Here is a 21923-nt window from a genome sequence, read left to right as displayed (position 1 = left end):
ATTTCATGAATACATAAAAGTTTGTGTAGGGAGAGGGCATAATCTCTTCATTGATATAGTCACTATGGATCCTAGAGCTGAAGTGACTTGCCTTTGTGTGTGTACTTGACATTCATACTTCCCAAAGGTAGGATTTGGTTAGGTCTGTTGACTACACCCAGTCTAGAGGTCCCTGTTCCAGGTCCAGTCCATTGTGGTAAGGATAGCAGGGTAGTTTCAAATGATATTAATAGCAGGAGTCATCAAAGCTTTTATATAGAACTGCTTCAACTTGCCTTTCTCGGAAGAGGACAGATAGGTTGACAGTTTAAAATAAAAGTGAGGTTCAAATTAAATGTTCTGATTAAAATTATAATTTTAAAAGAGTATTTTACAATTTCAGTTTGAAATATTAAAGTATTCATTGCTGGAGCTAATGGTAAACTATCCCCCACCATCCCCACCCAAGTGGAAGTGGATTGAGTAATAGTCTTACACTTAGACTTTTAGAAACACTTTTAGAAACACTTCTACTTTTGATATTCTGTTAATTTTATAACAATTATATATGTGGGCTATTTTTTCTTGATAGTTAAAGATAACTTTATATGAGAATGTATAGGCTTCTGTTTTGTCATAGTAAGCAAAGAGAAACTTGAATGTTTATGAACTTTCTGAACTTAGTTCAATAATGGGCAGCAAAAAAGTAGAAAAATTTGGGTTAATTTGAATTTGCCATTTAAAAGAAAATGTGATAAGAACTAGGAAGATCGGTAGGGGAAGAAAGGGATAAAGAAAGGGGGGTAATCAGAAGGGGGAAATGAAGCATGAGAGACTGTGGACTATGAGAAACAAACTGAGGGCTTCAGAGGGGAGGGGGGTGGGGGAATGAGGTAGACTGGTGATGGGTAGTAAGGAGGGCACGTATTGCATGGTGCACTGGGTATTATACGCAACTCATGAATCATCGAACTTTACATCAGAAACCAGGGATGTACTGTATGGTGACTAACATAATATAATAAAAAAACATTAAAATAAAATTAAAAAATAAAAGAAAATGTGATTATAGGTAGTGAACATAAAGTGATAAAGTGAATAATACAGTTCAAATGAATTTAAACTGGGTTAAAGGTGAATTCTTTCAAATTCGTTTTTTTCATAAGATGACTTTCATATTTATTCTTTCCACAGGATGACAAATCAAAAAAGCAGTTTGTTTGTATTAATACCCTAGAAGACACACAAGCTGTTAGAGCAGTGGCTTTTCATCCAGGTGGTGGTTTATATGCTGTAGGTTCAAATTCAAAAACTTTGAGAGTATGTGCCTATCCAGAAGTAATTGATCCAAGGTAAGGATAGGTAGTTTGTACTATCATTCCTGCTTTAGTTTTTAATTTAGCTCTGTTGGTTCCTTTTTCAGAATTGCCATTCAGTAGCATTTAATTTTTATTTCTTTTCTTTTTATTAAGCTTTTAAATTTTTATTTTTAATGCTTAAGAAATATACATGAGAATCATTGACTAATTTTATAAATTTTTGTCATAAAATGTTTTGATTAGGCCATGAATTATATATGCAACTAAAAAAATCTTTTGATCTGATCTATTTTCTAGATCAATATTAAGTACCTTCTAGTATTGGTGATTTATCTGTCCTCTTTTTCTGTTTTTAATTATGAAGGCTTTCAAACGTATTTAAAAGTAGGGATTAGTACAGTGAAATGAAGTAATTGTCAAGTTTTTTGTCATATTTGCTTCATCCTTTTTGTTTGTTTGCTAAAGTATTTTAAGGTAAATCCTATATATGTCATTTCACCCTTTAGGATGAATCTCCAAAAACATGTACATTTTCTTACACAGATTTGATGGTATCATGTCTGATAACATCTTTAGTATCCTAATATTAGTCTGTGTTTTAAATATTAGTCTGTGCAGATAAGATGCTATTACTCCGCTAAACCAATGTTTGACTCCCATTAAAAGCCACGCTCTTGAGGAGCATGGTTATTCAGGACCTTCCACAGCCATGCCTGCAGCTCCTCACCTACTATAGTGACATCCCGCTTAGTCTCCAGAATGCCCTGGGCTTCTCCCTGCTGGCCCCACAGACTGTTTCCCATCCTGCACATTAGGCTGGCACTTTCCCTACTTTATTTTGTCTTCACTGGAGCTCTTCTCCTGCCATCATCTTTTTCTGTAAAAATTCTTCCTGTCCTTTAAGGCCTAGCACTTTGTACTGGACCAGAACACTTACACCCGTCTTATTGTATGTGAATAGTCAAGACATCAGCCCTTCCCGATTTGAAACTCCAGAAAGAATTCTTGCTTCCTTTATTTTTTATTCATCCCTTACCTTCCCTCAGTCCCCATCAATTGCTCATATTATGTTTAATGTTTTTTGAACTTTTTGAATTTGGAAGCATTAGTAGCTCTTTTTACATTCTTCTGTGTTTCTTAGTTAAAATCCATGAAAAATACATAAAATGGAGACTTTTTAAAAAGTAATCTTGTTTCCTATGTGGTCTGAGATAAGAGTTAGGTTAGTCTAATAATAGTTCATAATTTTACTTTTGGATTTTAAATATGCTTTAAATTTATTTCTTCCAAGATTTTGAAAGTTGTTATTGACGTGTTGTCTGATACTTTTTTGCTCCCTCCCTCAAGAACAATCATAATATAGAACTTCATTAACTTTAGTAGGCAAGAAATTGAAATGTCTTTCTTTAATTTTTCTTTTTAGTGCACATGACATCCCTAAGCAGCCAGTGGTACGTTTTAAAAGGAATAAACATCATAAAGGATCCATTTACTGTGTGGCCTGGAGTCCTTGTGGACAGTTATTAGCAACAGGATCGAATGACAAATATGTCAAAGTTCTGCCCTTCAATGCAGAGACTTGTAATGCAACAGGTAGGTCCCAAGTATGTAAGCAGTAGCTTACCAATGTTTCCCTATGTTGTATCTTTGTTATATCTCTGTATTATTTTCAACATAATCTAAGAACATAGCCTTAAGGAGAGTATTTTTATATTATAATTGCTTAGTTGCCTTCATAAGGCATGATTCTTTTTTAGTAAGTTCTTATAGTTGTCTAATAATTGAAAACTATTGTTATCAGGGATGCCTGGGTAGCTCAGTCAGTTAAGCATCTGCCTTCGGCTCAGGTAGGGTTCCCTGCTCAGTGGGGAGTCTGCTTCTCCCTCTCCTGCCACTCCCCATTTGTTCTCTCTCTCCTCTCAAATAAAATAAATAAAATCTTTAAAAAAATTATTGTTATCAGAAAGGTGACTTTTAAATTACTACTAACAGTGCATTAATGAATATGTTATGGAGAGTACCTGTCTTCTCTTTCATTTCCTTTGGGATAAAAGAGAAGATAACTATGTATAGCTCTGTTTTAGGGATGATGATAACTGAATCAGTATTGATTTCTCAAAGTTCTTTGCTGGGGCACCTGGGTGGCTCAGTTGGTTAAGTGTCTATCTTCAGCTCAGGTCAAGATCCTGGGGTCCTCGGCTCCCTGCTCAGCTGGGGAGCCTGCTTCTCCCCCCAGCCCATGCTCTCGCTTGCTGTCTCTCTCTCTCAAGTGAATAAATAAAAAATCTTAAAAAATAAAAAACAAAAAAACCCACTTAAAATTCTTTGCTCAGTAAAGTGAAATTGATTATACTATTAATCCCTAAATGAAAATATAAACCACACCTCTCTACCATTTTTCTTGCTTAGTTTTGAGACAGTTTAGCAATCTCAAATTATCACAGTAAGTTGAGCAGCATCTTTTTTTTTTAATTCTTATTGTTGTTTCAGGACCGGATCTGGAATTTAGTATGCATGATGGGACAATTAGAGACTTGGCATTTATGGAAGGCCCAGAAAGTGGTGGAGCCATTTTGATAAGTGCTGGAGCAGGGGATTGTAACATTTATACAACTGATTGTCAGAGAGGACAGGGCCTGCATGCTCTGAGTGGACATACTGGTATGTGACAGTCTTAGATGCTACTTTTCTTTTTGTTCAGCATGTGCTTCCCCCCCTACATTTTCATTAGTGGGGTATGTTTTATCAAAAGGGACTTCTTCAAGACAGGAAATTTTTATTTTAAAAATTTAAATTGGGAACTTTTGATAACAACACAGTAATGATAAATAACATTTCCTGGTGTGCTAAGTCCTTGGCTTATACAGATAATGCCTTAATTTAATCAACAACCTTATAAATCATGAAGTTTTATCTCTATCTTACACATGAAATAAATAAAACTTGAAAAGGCAAGACTTGACCAGTATCTTACAACTGAACATGGCAGAACTGAGATATTACCTCAGGTTTGTCTCTTGCAAAGCCAGTGTTCTAACCCCACATTCCTGTGCTTTGCCATAATTTACCATAATTTCAAGTGATAATATTTTTTCAGTACTATTTATGATATCCTGAAATACTGAATCACAAAACAGATTGCTTAGTATGGTTTTCATGTGTGAATTTTAGTGAATTTCAGTTTTTCAAAATTGCAAATATGGGGGCACCTGGGTGGTTAAGCATCTGCCTTTAGCTCAGGTCATGATCTCACATGGATGGAGTCCCTGGGATGGAGTCCCACATCAGGCTCTCTGCTCAGCAGGGAGTTTGCTTCTCTCTCTCACTCTCCCTCTGTGCACTCTCTCTCTCTCTCACAAATAAATACAGTCTTAAAAAAAAAAAAAAAGAAAATTGCCAATATATTTGATACATGTGGAAAATCTCTACCAGCTAGTATATTTGATTAACCAGATCATCACATGTCTAATAATGAGTACCTACCTTTGAATCTGTTAAGGAAAAATAATGTTTGTTTCACAGTAATAACTGAGTATATGATCTTTTATAGGCCATATTTTAGCACTTTATACCTGGAGTGGCTGGATGATTGCATCTGGTTCCCAAGATAAGACTGTTAGGTTTTGGGATCTTCGGGTACCAAGCTGTGTTCGTGTTGTTGGCACGACATTCCATGGCACTGGTAGGTTTTTCTGGAATTAAAATGAATTTATATGAGAATGAAACTTTGTAAAATGCACTTAGCTACTTCCTCTCCCCTGCAACACATATATTAAGAAAACAGGAACAAGTAATAAATACTTGGTATTTTATTGATTACCTTAAGTTCTTTCAAAATACTTTCATCTGTTACTTCCTTTGTAAAATTATTATGTTAGCAGGGCTATTTTTTTCTTTTTTTCCTTTTTTTCTTATTTTCAGTTAGCCAACATACAGTACATCATTAGTTTTTGATGTAGTGTTCGACGATTCATTAGTTGCGCTTAATACCCAGTGCTCATCACAATATGTTACCAAGGCTATTTTAGAACTCAGACCTTTAAAAAATTTTTTTAATACACACCACAGAAATTGAAATTAAACAAAATTATTTTCTTCCCACTTCTGTACCTTAGTGTCTTTCCCTAAGGGACCAGTTTCTTATTTATTCCTCTATACAAAAGCTTTAAGTATATAACCAAGAAGTTTGTATATATCATAATCTTCTGTCTTCACTAAATGTACGTATACATGCACACAGAAATGGTAGCATATAATACATGCCTCACATTTTAAACTTAACAGTGTACCTTGGATTGTTCCGTGTAAACTGAGGGTACTGCTCTTTGTGTTGTATCACCTTTTAAAATACTGGTATCTAAGAGTGATGAAGTATCCTGCCATTGTCTTTATTTTATTTTGGAGTCCCTTTTCTGCCTTTTTAGTTTTTAATAGCAATTCTTTGGCACTATTCCAAGTGAAAATGCCTGCCTTTTATTTCTACTTTTTGGTGGTGGTGGTGGTTTATTTTAATGCTTTGTCTATTCTCTTGACTTTCATGGACCTTTTTTTTTTTCAGGAATATTTTACTTAATATTTTAATAAACCTTCATTTATGACTAGAGGTGCCATTAAATTACCAGCCACATGTTCATATATAGCTCCCTGGGGATTGGCGTCAAATCAGTGAATATTGCTAGGTGTTTCGCTTGAGGCTCACTCAGTGCTCTGGGTTTTTGTTTCTGGTTTTTTAAGTTTTTATTTTAATTGCAGTTAACACGCAGTGTTATATCAGTTTCAGGTGTACAATTTAGTGATTCGACACTTCCATACATCACCCAGTGCTCATCGCAACAAGTGCACTCCTAATCCCCATCACCTATTTCACTCATCCCCCTTCCTGCCCCCCCCGTCACTTTGTTCTCTATAATTAAGAGTCTGCTTCTTGATTTGTCTCTGTTTTTCTTTTTTCTCCTATGCTCATTTTGTTTCTTAAATTCCCCATATGAGTGGAAATCATGTGGTATATGTCTTTTTCTGACTGACTTATTTCATTAGCATTATACCTTCTAACTCCATCCATGTCATTATAAGTGGTAAGATTTCATTCTTTTTACGGCTGAACAATATTCCATTGTGTGTGTACGTGTGTGTATGTATATATGTGTGTAAAATATGTGTATATATATGTATATATGTGTGTATGTATATATGTGTGTATATATATCCATTGGTGAATAGATAAAATGTATGTGTGTGTGTATATATATACACACACACACACATTTGAATGGTTATATATACACACACATTTTCTTTATCCATTCATCAATTAATGGACACCTTCCATAATTGGAAGTCCAATGAACTACTTCCATAATTTGGCTATTGTAAATAATGCTGCTATAAACGTATCATTTTATATGAATGTATCCCTTTGATTGTTTTTGCATTCTTTGGATAAATACCTAGTAGTGCAATTGCTGCATCGTAGGGTAGTTCTATCTATCTTTAACTTTTTGAGGAACCTTCATACTGTTTCTTGTGTTGCTTTTAGCCATTCTAACAAGTGTGAGGTGATATCTTATTATTTACATTTCCCTGATGGTAATTCGTGATGAAATCTTTGTGTGTGTATGTTGGCCATCTGTATGACTTATTTGGAGAAATGTCTGTTTCATGTCTCTGCCCATCTTTAATTGGATTATTTGGTTTTTTGGTTTTGAGTTGTGTAAGTGCTTTATATGTTTTGGATACTAACCCTTTATCAGATATGTCATTTGCAAATGTCTTCTCCCATCCTGTGGGTTGCCTTTTAGTTCTGTTGATTGTTTTCTTCACTGTGCAGATGGTTTTTATTTTGATGGAGTCCCAATAGTTTATTTTTGCTTTTGTTTCCTTGCTTCAGGAGACATATCTAGAAAACTGCTTTGGCCAAAGTCAAAGAAGTTACTGCCTGTGTTTTCTTCTAGTATTTTTATGGCTTCAGGTATCACATTTAGGTCTTTAATTCATTTTGAGTTTATTTCTGTGTATGATATAAGAAACTGGTCCAGTTGCTTTCTTTTGCATGTGGCTGTCCAGTTTTCTCAGCACCATTTGTTGTGGAGACTCTCTTTTTCCCTTTGGATATTCTTTCCTGCTTTGTCAAAGATTAATTGACCATATAGTTGTAGGTTCATTTCTGGGTTTCCTCTTCTCTTCTATTGATCTATTTGCCTAGTTATGTGCCAGTACCATACTGTTTTGATGATGACAGCTTTGTAGTATAATCTGAAGTCCAGACTTGTGATGCCTCCAGCTTTGCTTTTCTTTTTCAAGATTGCTTTGGCTATTTGAGGTCTTTTGTAGTTCCATACAAATTTTAGAATTGTTTTAGTTCTGTGAAAAATGCTGTTGATATTTTGATGGCGATAGCATTAAATGTGTAGATTGCTCTGGGTAGTGTAGACATTTTAACAATATTTATTCTTCCAATCCATGAGCATGGAATGTCTTTCCATTTCTTTGTGTTGTCTTCAATTTCTTTCATCAGTGTTTTATAGTTTTCAGAGCATGGGTCTTTCACCTCTTTGATTAGGTTTATTCCTAGGTATCGTATTATTTTTGGTGCAGTTGTAAGTGGGACTGTTTTCTTAATTTCTTTCTGCTGCTTCATTATTGGTGTATAGAAATGCAACAGATTTCTGTACTTTGATTTTGTATCCTGTGACTTTACTAAATCCATTTATTCCAGTAGTTTTTCAGAGTCTTTCAGGTTCTCTCTCTCTCTATATATATAGATAGATAAAGATATATAGATCTATATCTATATATAGGTTATATATATATCATCTGCAAATAGTGAAAGTTTTACATCTTCCTTACCAGTTTGGATGCCTTTTATTTCTTTTTGTTGTCTGAGTGCTGTGGGTAGGACTTCCAGTACTATGTTGAGTGCAAGTGGTGAGAGTGGACATCCTTGTCTTGTTCCTGACCTTAGGGAAAATATTCTCAGTTTTTCCCCATTAAGGATGATGTTAGCTGTAGATTTTTCATAAATGGCCCTTATTATATTGACGTATGTTTCTTCTAAACCTATTTTGTTGAGGGTTTTTATCATGAATGATGTTGTACTTTGTCAAATGCTTTTTTGTGTCCATTGAAATGATCATATGGTTCTTATCCTTTTTCTTATTGACGTGCTGTATCATGTTGAATGAGTATATTTAACCACCTTTGCGACCCAGGAATAAATCCCACTTGACTTTTTTTCTTGATAAGTCTGACTAGAGGTTATCAATTTTATTCATTTTTTTTTTCAAAGAACCAGCTCCTAGTTTCATTGATCTGTTCTATTGTTTTTTAAGTTTCTACATGGACCTTTTCCTATACTTTGATTCAAACCAGATACAATTTGTTCTAGCAAACTTGATTCTGGAACACACACACATATAATTATATTTTTATATATGAATATGTTATCATTGATTTGTTAAAGTTTAGTTTGAATTGTCACCAAAGTTAATGTATAACATGGTTTAAAGCACCAAACAGTTCGGGGGCTCCTGGGTGGCTCAGTCGTTAAGCGTCTGCCTTCAGCTCGGGGCGTGATCCCAGAGTTCTGGGATTGAGCCCTGCATTGGGTTCCCTGCTCTGCTGGGAGCCTACTCTTCCTCTCCATTCGCCCTGCTTGTGTTCCCTCTCTCACTGGCTGTCTCTCTCTGTCAAATAAATAAATAAAATCTTTTAAAAAAATAAAAAAAAATTAAAAAAAGAACCAAACTGTTCAATAAGACTGATTAAGAAACACATTGCCCTGAGAATTGTCCGCTGTCCTCCACCCACTGCCTCATTTCCCATTTCTTCAAGACAACAGTTTTTAACTTTAGTAATAGTTGCGCTTTCATATTTATTTTCATATTTCTTTTTTAAAACTTTTATTTGTTAAGTAATCTCTATACCCAGCTTGGGGCTTGAACTCACGATCCCAAGATCAAGAGTCATATGCTTCACCAACTGAGCCAGGCAGTTTCCCCTTATTTTCATATTTCTAAATAACATGCCTGTAGTCATAGTTTTTTAAGGATTATTTATTCTCTTACCACCATAAAAGATGAAGATTTTTATATCCTTTTCTGATTCCTACTGTTCCTCATCCCCTCACATACTTCCTATGTCCCATCCTTTCAATATAGTTGTACCATTTTTGGTTAGATCAGTATTCATTCCTTACATTGTTTTAGTACTTACAGTGCTAGTCAGATCCTTTTTTCCCCCTTTTCTTTCATCTTTTTGTTTTTCTTGGTGTTAATAATTGTATTTTTTGGTTTGTTTACTTAGTTTCTATACAGTTATCACTGACTTATCTCCAGACTTTCCCTGTTTGGCTAAATTATTTTCAGCCCCTTTTCTCTCCTTCTCAGAGACTTCAACTTTCTGGTCATCTGTCTCTTGCAGCATTGTCTCGTTCTCTACTGGATCTGCCCTTCTTTTCTTCTCTACCATAGATATACAAAAATGTTCTAGAATTGGCAATGTCCCAAAGTTCCTCTTTTGACCTCCTTATCCCCTTGGCAGCTCTTTCCTTAATTTCTTGCTCTCTTTCTTACCCAGATGTCTCAGAAGTCCTATTACATATGCTGTTTCCATTTTGTCATCCTTTCCTGGTTCTTCTAGCTCTGCTCAGTCTCTAAATTTTGGCATTCCCTAGGACTTAGGACTTTTGTTTCCTTTCTTTCTCTACATGAGTACATATGTTCCTCCAGCTTTAAGTGTAATTTCTATGCTGACCTTGAATTTTTATCTCTAGCCCAAACCTATTCTACATGCCAGGCTCATATTTCTAATCCACCTACTTGACGTGTCCTTTTGGTTATATTAGAGGATATGTCGAATTTAACATGTCTTCAACTATTGAATCCTGACTTCTCTTCTCAAACAAAACTGCCCCAGACCTCCTCACCCAAGTGATTCTACCACCCATTGTTCGTGCTGGATAGAGTCTCCCTGGATCCCTCTTTCTCTCCTTTCCTCCAATAACCGATTCATAAGCAAATTGTATTGTTTTAGCCCCCCCAGAAAATCCCTCTACTACTTCCCATTTTATTGCCACCACTCTGAGATAAACCACCACCACCTCTCAGCTTAACCACTGCGAGAGCTTCCTTACTGTACTCTGCATTCCCCCTTTTGCCCCCTTCATTCATTCCATGGTCCACACAACAGCCAGAGCCCATCATACCTTGCTTGAGGTACTTCAGTGCCTTCTGATTGCTCCTAGGTTAAAGTGCAGACTCGTTACCATGTCCAGAGCAGTGTTCTTCAATTTTATTTTCATTATTGCTCCCCCCACCACGCAAGAAGAAAAACTAAATTAAAAATTTTCCAGAGAATTTTCCAGAGAATTTAGCCAGAGAAATTAAATACTAGGAATAAGATTTTATTGGGTGGGGTTAAGCTTTGGAGGGCTACAAACTACTGTTAATGTTTAAGATTTTTTCATCCCCTGAGAACCATTTTGCACCCCCTTGGGGGGGCATTATTGCCCCCATTGAAAGTGCACGGTCTAGGTTTAGGGCTGCAGCATGTGGACTCAGCGCTTATTTTCATCTAGTTTCTGCTGCCAGTTATTGGTGTGTTGCTTAGACACATTTCCTACACTGTGTCCTAAAATGTATTTTGTTGTGTAATTTCTTGTTGCCCTAACTAGACTCTAAGCTTGTTATGGGAGTATTCTGGACCCTTCCCCACAGTGATAGCACTGCCTTAGGAACAGTGGTGCATCTATTGCACTGTAAGTAGTGGTGTCCCGGGGGTTCCCCCAAGTGACAAAAAAACCAGCCTTTCTTATTTCTCATAGCATCTTGCTTCATACTTTGTCTCTAAAAAGGATGCAAGTGTTTATTGGTTGAATGTTAATTTGGATTTTTCCTTAACAGTTGTGATAAGCTTCATTAAATTTTTAGTGTATGGTTCAGTGAACATAATTAGCTGTTATAGTTTAGCTGTGTTGATTTTTGCATATGAAACTTCTTTCTTCTATACAGGTAGTGCAGTGGCATCTGTAGCTGTAGATCCCAGTGGCCGTCTCTTAGCCACAGGACAAGAAGATTCTAGCTGCATGTTGTATGACATAAGAGGAGGAAGAATGGTACAAAGTTATCATCCTCATTCCAGTGATGTTCGCTCTGTTCGATTCTCTCCTGGAGCTCACTACTTGCTAACAGGATCCTATGATATGAAAATAAAGGTGACAGACCTACAAGGTGAGGGAGATTGACCTCTTTCTTTGTTTATAGTCTCTCCCATTCTATTTGGGATCTCTTTTTTTTTAATCCGCATATAACTTTTTTTTAATTTATTTTTTAAATTTCAGTATAATTAATGTGCAGTGTTGTATTAGTTTCAGGCATACAGTATGGTGATTCAGCACTTCTATACATCACCTGGTGCTCATCAAGATGATTGTATTCTTAATCCCCTTCACCTATTTCATCCATCCCCCCCACTCTCCCCTCTGGTAACCATCTGTTTTTTTCTCTGTAGTTAAGAGTCTGGTTTTGTTTTGTTTTTGTCCCTTTTTTTCTTTGTTTTGTTTCTTAAATTCCACACATGAGCGAAATCATATGGTATTTGTCTTTCTCTAATTTATTTCACTTAGCATTATGCCCTCCATCCATGTTGTTGCAAATGGCAAGATTTCATTCTTTTTTATGGCTGAGTAATATTCCATTGTGTATATGTGTAAATATTCCGTTGTGTGTATGTGTTTGTATACCACATCTTATCTATCTATTCATCTGTTGGTGGATATTTGGGTTGCTTCCATGTCATGGCTATTGTAGATAATGCTACAGTAAACATAAGGGTGCATATATCTTTTTGAATTAGTGTTTTTGCATTTTTTGGGTAAATACCCAGTAATGGAATTACTGGATCATATGATAATCCTATTTTTAATTTTTTGAGGAACCTCCATACTGTTTTCCACAGTGGCTACATCAGTTTGCATTCTCACCAACAGTGCACAAGGGTTCCTTTCCTTTTTCTCCAAGTCCTCACCAACGCCTGTGGTTTCTTGTGTTTTTTATTTACAATTCTGACAGGTGTGAGGTGATATCGCATTGTGGTTTTGATTTGTATTTCCCTGATGATTAGTGATGTTGAGCATCTTTTCATGTGTCTGTTGGCCATCTGGATGTCTTCTTTGGAGGCATGTCTGTTCATGTCATATGCCCATTTTTAATCGAATTGTTTGGTTTTTTGGTGTTCAGTTATGTAAGTTCTTAAGTATTTTGGATACTAACCCTTTATCAGGTTATGTCATTTGCAAATATCTTCTCCCATTCCATAGGTTGTCTTTTTGTTTTGTTGATTGTTTCCTTTGCTGTGCAGAAGCTTTTTATTTTGATGTAGTCCCTGTAGTTTATTTTTGTTTTTGTTTCCTTTGCCTTAGAAGACATATCTAGAAAAATATTGCTACTGCCAATGTCAGAGAAATTACTGCCTGTGCTCTCTTCTTGGATTTATGGCTGTTTTGATCTTTTTGTTGTTGTTGTTAATCTGTTGTAATCGACTTTATAACATTTTCAAATTTTAGTTTTATAGTATTTACTGAACAAATTAGTGGTACTGTATTGATGTGAATTATAGCAAATTATTAAACAAATGAAGTGAACAGTCTTATTAAGTAATTTTAAAATATTTGAAAGAATCAACATTTATTATGCTAAATCATTTTGAGTTCAGGGATGATAGATGTTAAAATATGCATTATGTACTCCTATTTGCTTCTTTAAAAACTTAGTGTATAACTGGTGTAATTATGTCTTCAGCATCTAGTTTTATTTTTAATTATTTAGTAAGCAAATATTTATTTTCTATCAACTAGGGACAGACAGAAAGATGAATAAGACAGGTAACTTCCTCCTTGATGGAGCTTACATTTTGGAGTAAATAAAAAGCAAACAATAAATGATGTAATTTCAGGTATTGGTAAGTGCTATTAAAAAATTAGCGAGGTGGGAGAGAGTGTGTGGATGGAGAAGCCTATTTTATATTTTAGGTAGGCTCGAGTAGGTCTCTTTAGCGAAGTGCCATTTGCACAGAGACTTGAATGATGAGAAGGCACAAGCCAGGCCAGGATGTGAGGCAGGAGTGAATTGAGCATGTTCATGACGCTGCAAGAAGCCAATGTGTCTGGGACTTAGAGAACTAAGGGAGGGAGAGACGAGAATAAATCAGAGGCAGGGTTTTATAGACATTTTTAAAAAGCATAATGGGAATCCTTTGGAATATTAAAATAGGGAGTGATCTGATTTGTTATCTATTGATATCTGTTTAAAAGGTAATTTTGAGCTATGTAGGGAGAATGGATTGTAGATGTAAATATCAGGCTATTGGAACAGTTCAGGTGAAGGATGATGGTAGCCTGGACTAGGGTGGTAGAGGTGGAGGTGGTAAGGAGTGACTGAATTTGGGATATATTTTAATTTGTTTAGATTAAATCTGAGGAGTGAGAGGAATGCTGATTCCTAGGCTTTTGGCATGCACAACCAGATAGGGCCATTAATCGTTGGAAGAGGAACAGGTTTGGGCAAGAAAGTCAAGAGTTTGGTTTAAACAAATTAAGATGACTATCAGGCAATCAAGTGAGATGCCGAATAGCTCTTTGGATACTAGTCTGGAGCTCAGGTGAGAAGTCCAGGTTGGAGGTGAAATGTGTGAGTCATCAGTACACAAATGGCCGTGGTAACATGGTACTAGATGAAATTTCATGGGAAGTAGGTGTAAGGGTAACAGGAAATCCGAAAGCTGCCTCCTGGGAAAGGAGCAGCAACCCAGCAACGGAGACCAAGGTGTAATGGCACCAAAGTCAGGGAAAAGTCAGTTGAGAGAGTTTCAAGGAGAGAGTGGCAGCTGTGTTAAATGTTGCTGTGTGTATTTTACTGAAAACTACTTCACATAGTTAGGTATTCAAGAATTTATTCCTGTTTAAACCTTTAAATGGATTAATGTAGTTTAGGACTTTGTATACTGTCATGCCTTCAAGTACCAGGAACTCTGTGAAATCTATACATATACTTATTTTGTATCGTAAATCAGTGTCTCTCTTTTTCATGTAGGGGATCTCACTAAACAGCTTCCGATCATGGTGGTGGGGGAGCACAAGGACAAAGTGATTCAGTGCAGGTGGCACACCCAGGATCTTTCCTTCCTGTCGTCTTCTGCAGACAGAACTGTAACCCTCTGGACTTACAATGGATAGAGTACACCCTGTGTCAGTCTATGCAGTGAAAGCACAGAGACTTCAGACTACTGACTTGTGAAAATGACAAATTTGAAGAACGTAGACTGATCGGAAAAGTGGCTTAGCACGAGGAGACCCCTTATTACCATGTATCCCTTTGATAGGAACCGTTGGGTGGTGTTATTCTGCAGTGCTTTCAGTCTTCCATGTGAGCTCGTGCTGCTGTGACCTGCTATATGTAGTCTTGTTGCCAAAGTCTGCGGAAGAGCTCTTATGTTGTCAGTGTGCACTCCAAGTCAAGGTGGACGATGTGTTTACGGTTTAGTATTAAATGCATTCCTTGGTCTTTGCCTAAATAACAGTTTTATATACACATTGAAATTGAACTATACTTTAAGCATATTATTACATGTAATGCAACCAGGTTCTACACAGATTAGACATAGATGTTCAGAAATTGCTTTTCTCACACTCCCATGATATTATATCACTTGTCAGCTAGAGGTCAGAATTTTATATGTCTCTCAAAAGTTACATGGTTATTTTCACTAAGGATCATTATGGAATTTAAAGATGGATGGAAAACTGCTTCTTAGTTCATGATGTGGTAATGGCCTTTTCTTTTTTCTTAAACCCAGGGATATAATTACTATTTTGTCACATTATTTTGTTTCAGGCTTAAAAGGTAAATATGTTTGCTTCAGAAACTTGTTAATTTCAATTTTTTGAATGCAACAAGATACCTCCCTTCTCAACTGTACTGCAAGAGCAGAGCAGCAGCGCTGTGTGACGCAGCACTTGAAGGTACAGTAAATTTACTGGCTAGCGTTTTTCCTCTTAAAAATTAAAAACTTTGCCATAGACTATAGCATGGTTTGAAATGCTATGTCTGCATGATAATTTAAAATGGAAAAATTTAAACTGCACTCCAAAAGCTTATTTGGATTTGTTTCTTGCACTGTTTTGTGTAATGCAGAATAATGATTTTATTCCTATGGCATTGTAGATCCTAACATTTATGTATCTTTATTTTCATATTGTATAGTAATTTTACTTTAAATTATTAAATAGGCTATTTTATTTATTTCAAATGCAGTTGAGTTGGTTCTAATTATTGAACTGTCTGTGCACTGTATGTAGCAAGCATTTTTAATCTATTGTATACAAGTGGAAAGGATATTAGAAGTGTATCTGTGCTGTTATTTCAATAAAGACCTCTTGACACCTAAAAATATTCCTGTTCCTCACTATCTGTGACTTTCAATTTAGAGTGTTATTTTTTCCAGTTTACTTGGAGATGATGTTCAGTGGGTCAACCCCACAATCAGTTTCTTTTTTTTTTTAGGATTTTATTTGTCAGAGAGAGAGCATGCACAAACAGGGGAAGCGGCAGGCAGAGGAAGAAGCAGGCTTCCTGCTGAGCAAGGAGCCCAATGTGGGACATGATCCTAGGACCCTGGGATCACGACCCGAGCCGAAGGCAGATGCTTAACTGACTGAGCCACCCAGGAGTCCCCCCACAATCAACTTCTTAAATTTCTTTCTAAAGATCTTCTACTGGGGTGCCTGGCTGGCTCAAATGGGGAGTGTGTGACTCTTGATCTCGGGGTTGTGAGTTCGAGCCCCACATAGGGTGTAGAGGTTACTTAAATAAATAGATAGGTAAATAAATAAATAAATAAAATTCCTCTACTAACTTACTTTTCAACCCTTGAGCAACTGCCTAACTTTTATGTGTCTGTCTCTTTTATTGAAGATCTAGGGAACTTTCCACCCTGGATATATTGTGAAAGTTGATTAATAAAAGCCCAGAAAAATATATAAATTGTAAATTTAGACAACAAATAGGTTGAACTGAGTGCTTTAGAAAGAAATGAAATCTGGGGCGCCTAGGTGGCACATCGGTTAAGCGTCTGCCTTTGGCTCAGGGCGTGATCTTTGTGTTATGGGATCGAGCCCCACATAAGGCTCCTCCGCTATGAGCCTGCTTCTTCCTCTCCCACTCCCCCTGCTTGTGTTCCCTCTCTCGCTGGCTATCTCTCTCTGTCGAATAAATAAATAAAATCTTAAAAAAACATAGAAAGAAATGAAATCTCATCACTTGTAGCTGTGTATATTCAGTAGATACACAGTTTTCCTACCTTTGCAGAGGGGAATTCTGCTAAAAGTATGCCACAATCTCCTCTTCAGTTTTCATGCTTCATTTCATACATTCTAGATATTTCAGCAGGTCTATTAGTGTTCAGTTTAAAATGAGGAAAAAAGTCATTTCTTGATATAGACCAGCTCAGCTTCATAGTATAAAAAAAAATGATTCATAAAATTATTCCACCTTCAAGGAGAGAACTTTAAGGTGCTCCTATATATGAGTTTAGAATTCTTTTTGCAGTGCATTAGGTAATAACTAGAAATTATATGGCTTAAATATCTGGCTACATATGTCCTTTTTCCCATGCCTCCACACGGTCTTCTTCATGGAGGTGAATAGATTCTTGGAGGTTCATGTGAAAGAGAAGGAGAGAACTGAAGTATCTACATTCTCTGAACCCTTCTCAGTGGGAGTATGGAGAAGGAGAGTAGGGATGAGGGGGTGCAGAAATTCTTAGTTCCTCCATACAGAAGTGTCAGAGGTCTGACTTAAATTTTATTTAAAAAAATTTTTTTTTAAGATTTTATTTATTTATTCGACAGAGATAGAGACAGCCAGTGAGAGAGGGAACACAAGCAGGGAGAGTGGGAGAGAGAAGCAGGCTCCCAGCGGAGGAGCCCGATGTGGTACTCGATCCCATAACGCCGGGATCACGCCCTGAGCCGAAGGCAGACGCCCAACTGCTGTGCCACCCAGGCGCCCCTAAAAAAAATTTTTTTTTAAAGATTTTTTAATTTATTTATTCGACAGAGATAGAGACAGCCAGCGAGAGAGGGAACACAAGCAGGGGGAGTGGGAGAGGAAGAAGCAGGCTCATAGAGGAAGAGCCTGATGTGGGGCTCGATCCCATAACTCCGGGACCACGCCCTGAGCCGAAGGCAGCCGTTTAACCGTTGTGCCACCCAGGCGCCCCAGGGTGGCCATTATCAAAAACACAATATGTAGTGGCAAGGATGTGGAGACGTTGAAACTCTTGTGTATTATTGGTGGCAATATAAAATGGTGTAGCCACTATGGCAAGGGAGAGGCCATTACCATAACTCCATCTGATCCCCAGGCTCTTAGACTTAAATAATGCCCAAGTTCAAACAATGATGAAAAAAGCTAAAAGCCAAAGTGAAAAGATTATTCAAAAAAAGAGAAGCCTCCCACTTTCCTTCAAGCTTATTACACCTCCCCCTCCGCCACTGTCACCAGAAAGAGTGGTGATTCCTTCCACAGTTAACACCCCTTAGCAGAAGCTGGCCAAGATCAAACTGGAATTTCTAATTTCCCAATATCAAAGATACAGTAAAACTTAGGACACATAGAGCACGGCCTATATACAACTGGCGCCAGAATGGCCCAGAGTTAAGTCTTGAAAGACATCATCTCTCCATCCCATTACCGCCACCAAGGACTTCACAATCTAAAAGAACAGCTGTGCATTTTGGGAAGTGAATTCCGCAGACTCCAGGAGGCACTGAAGACCATCTTGGAAAACTTGTCCTTGTCCAAGTTGTGGTCAAATGTGTCACATGAATGGTAAATTTACAAATGTGCCTTCCTGTGTTCTAACCACCTCTGGAGAATCCCAAGCTCTGCTTCCTCCCATACTTACTGCCACAGCCAGCCAGCCATCTTCCTCCTCATCCAGCTCTGCCTCCACTCCCTCTGCCTCCTCTCTGCCTGTACCTCCATCACCCAGGCACCTGGGCCGCTCAAAAATTCTGATTGTACCAAAGCACTTCAGGGGGACCATTAAAAAAAGATGGACCCATGCAGACAACAGTTAAAGATCTGACTGAAAGAACACACGGTTTTGATGAAGAAATTTGTACCATCACCAGAGGCATAGTGTCCACTAGTTACTGTCTCTGACCTGCAGTGTGTTATCCTGAAACCCAATTCCAAAGGGTTACCAACTCGACTTACGCATGTCTTAATTACTCCTGGTAAAAGCCAGATAGATCTGCAGAAACTTAGAAAAGTCAATGTAGAGAGGAGCGCAGGTGGAACCCCATTTACCAATAAAGAAAATACGAAAACAAGAGCTAGGCTGACTCCAGTAATGACCTGGGCCTTGAGGAGAAGTTTCAGCATGGTCAGCCTAGAAGTCCAACCCATACTCTGTCACTTTCTACAAGCAGCTTTGTTGAACGAAACCGATGCCAACCCTGTCTGACTGCATGTGATAGTTCATAAAATACTCCGATAAATCACCCCAATCTTTTTTTAATGTAGTAGGGTCTGTATAATTATAAACTCATATATAATTCCATTTGAAGAATTAAAGTATGTTTGGAGCCCATTCATACTGTGGTATTACATGGTATTTGGACATTTTTTAGTTTGTATGATCAGTAAGAGAACAGATGAGAAAATGCAATCCCTAAAGTGATGTTTATCCTGGAATTACCCAATTTAGTTCAGAGAGGTTGTTCAAATTTAACTAGATAGCTAATTTTTACTCAACAGGTACAGTTATGACATTAAGAAAATTACCTGGTGGGGCACCTGGGTGGCTCGTTTGGTTAAGTGTCTAACTCTTGGTTTTGGCTCAGGTCATGATCTCATGGGTTGTAGGATCGAGCACCAGTTCAGGCCCCTTGCTCAGCGGGAGTCTGGTTGAAAAATTCTTTCCCTCTGCTCCTCCCCATGCTCTCTTCCTCTCTCTAAAAATAAATAAATAAATCTTAAAAAAAAAGAAAAGAAAAGAAAACCTGGTGCCCATTCATCTTGAATATTCTTGGGTAAGAATAAAAGTATTTCGGCATGCCTGGATGGCTCAGTTGATTATGCGTCTGCCTTCGGCTCAGGTCATGATCCTAGGACCCTGGGGTTGAGCCCAGCATCACGCTCCATGCTCAGCGGGGGAGCCTGCTTCTCCCTCTCACTCTGCCTGCCGCTCCCCCTGCTTCTGTGCTCTCTCTGTCTCTCAAATAAATAAATAAATGAATAAAATCAATCTTCTTAAAAAAAGTATTTCATCCTGTAAAGCTAATGCATTAACTGCTACAAACTTGAACAGTAAAAACCCTCTAGATTTGATTTCTGTTCACTATAAACACTTAAGAGGTAAGACCAGCCCCCATCCAAACCCAATTATTTTCCAAAAGGATTTGAAGCAAATGTCCAATGTAACCTTAAAAATTAGAATGTATCGTTTCTAGCATCTTATGTAGGTGATTATATCTGGCTCACTGAAGTCTGAGATATTCCTTACTTTGATATCTACTATGATATCCACATTCATGCAGCTAAATATAAGTTCCACGACCTCAACATGAACCTTGTATTCTCCACAATGCCCTGAATGATTCTATGAAGTCCATAGCAGATTCACTGTGAGACCTAATTTCCTGTCCTCAACAGCCTGTCGATCCAACAACAGTAATAATGCATACCTGCGTGCAAAAACACAGGTTCTTCCCTGCCGGTCCAGGGTTGCCAGATTTAGCAATTATAAATACATGACACTCAATCAAATTTGTATTTCAGGTAAACCACAAATAACTTTTAAGTATAAGTATGTCCCATTAAACAATGAATGGTTTCTTTTAGTATAATTATGTCCCAAATATTGCGTGGGACATAGTTGTACTAAAAAAATAGCGTTTATCTGAAATTCAAATTTAACTGAGCATTCTGTGTTTTATTTGGCAACCCTATATAAGTCAGACCCCTACAAAACTGCCAAGTATTTCTGGGAGCCCCCAGTTTGTCAGCTATATGTACTTAGCAGTGGACACTACTGTAACTTCCGCCAGGATCGCCATCACTGATGTGTTAAGTATCATGGACGAAGGGGTACTGTCATTAGGGTGAATGTTACTGAGGTGCAGAATTAGCTTTGAAGCTGACAACGTCCACTGCACTTCCAAGAATAAGGATGGCAGAGCCTCATGGATAGGAAACGGGGTTTTGATCTTCACCGAACTGTCCAGCCTGACAGGAAGCAGCTACATAGTTATCTTTGAAATATCCCTTGGTTAGCTTAGGCTAAAAAAGATGTTTTAGTGACTTTTCAGAAATACCTATTTTTCCAAAAATAAATATTGCTTTGAGATGCCAAATAGAGTGTCATGGGAAGTCACCAGACCGGAAAACAGACCTGGGGATGATGTTTTGTTCATATGAGACCCACATTTATGTTTACAACACATTTATGAATGAAAATTAAACAGATAATGAAGTTAAGAAACATATCTGATTCTAGGTTTTTTTTTTTAAACCCGCTAACTATATTCATATTAGGGAATGGTCACTGAGAATAAAACATTTGAGTATATTTAACAATATTTTATGGGACACTTAACGTTTGTAATATTAAACCACCTTGTACTGTCGCAATTTAAATGATGTGATTATGTGATCATTCTTGTGGAATAATGGTTCATAAAAAATGCTATAGAAAAAATGCTATAGAAATTCTATAAATACTTGTAGAGCTACTATTGCCATTGTACCAGTATTAAAACGTGTTCTACCTTGCATCTTTTACTAATTTTTATAACAGGTTTTATATTGTTTCCATTTGAGAATCCTGTAAATGCTATGACTTCATTAAACTGTTGCTAATCATATAAAAAAATGGTACAGCCACTGTAGAAAACAGTATGGTGGTTTTCAAATTTAAAAATAGAAGTACCATATGACCCAGCAATCCCACTTCTGGCTATATATCCCAAAAACCCAAAAGCAGGGTTGGAAGGGATATTTGCACACTCACGTTCATAGCAACATTACTCACAATAGCCAAAAGGTGCAAGCAACCAAGAAGTCCATCAACAGATCAATGGATGAACAAACTGTGGCACACAACACAATGAAATATTATTCAGCCTTTAAAAAGGAAGGAAATTTTGACAAGTTACAACAGGGATGAGCCTTGAGAACATTACACTAAGTGAAATAAGCCAGCCACAAAAAGACACATACTTAAGTACCTAGTGTGGTCAAATTCATAGAGATACAAAATGGAATGGTGGTTGCCGCGGAAAGGGTGAGGTGGGGAGGGAGTGATGAATTATTGCTTAAATGAGTAGAGTTTCAGTTTTGCAGAATGAAGGAGTTCTGGAAATGGATGGTGGTCATGGTTGCACAATATGCTGTGATGACCCTGAACTGCATACTTAAAAATGGTTAAGGTGGTACACTTTATGTCAGGTGTATTTTAATTTTAAAAAATTGTAATAAGCAACATGCACGCCACGTGTACATTATACGCCAAATTTTAACACATTTTTATATTTGCCAAGAACTCTTGTGTACACATCTCATTTCC

The 21923-nt window shown here is 37.2% G+C and overlaps 1 protein-coding gene and 1 pseudogene across 9 annotated transcripts in view; both read left to right on the top strand.

Moving 5' to 3' along the window:
- The window catches only part of WDR47 (WD repeat domain 47), a 62027-nt gene extending 46287 nt beyond the window's left edge, over positions 1 to 15740 (top strand). For 6 of the 9 annotated variants that reach the window (XM_034654020.1, XM_034654021.1, XM_019799651.2 and 3 more), the window contains 6 exons: positions 1174 to 1331; positions 2722 to 2891; positions 3783 to 3959; positions 4849 to 4980; positions 11306 to 11524; positions 14384 to 15740. In XM_034654020.1, the coding sequence (XP_034509911.1) occupies positions 1174 to 1331; positions 2722 to 2891; positions 3783 to 3959; positions 4849 to 4980; positions 11306 to 11524; positions 14384 to 14526 (999 nt within the window). In that variant the 3' untranslated portion in view covers positions 14527 to 15740. The remainder of the gene's footprint in view (positions 1 to 1173; positions 1332 to 2721; positions 2892 to 3782; positions 3960 to 4848; positions 4981 to 11305; positions 11525 to 14383) is intronic. The other 3 variants (XM_034654022.1, XM_002919196.4, XM_011224956.3) reach the window with 1 other exon arrangement.
- Positions 15741 to 17731: 1991 nt separating this feature from the next.
- On the top strand, positions 17732 to 18944 carry LOC100465155 (annotated as a pseudogene).
- The last annotated feature ends 2979 nt before the right edge of the window (positions 18945 to 21923 follow it).

The sequence above is a fragment of the Ailuropoda melanoleuca genome, chromosome 2, assembly GCF_002007445.2.
Source record: "Ailuropoda melanoleuca isolate Jingjing chromosome 2, ASM200744v2, whole genome shotgun sequence".
Classification (NCBI taxonomy): domain Eukaryota; kingdom Metazoa; phylum Chordata; class Mammalia; order Carnivora; family Ursidae; genus Ailuropoda; species Ailuropoda melanoleuca.
Note: the sequence above shows the minus strand (reverse complement) of the source record. Positions and strands in the feature narration are given on the sequence as shown.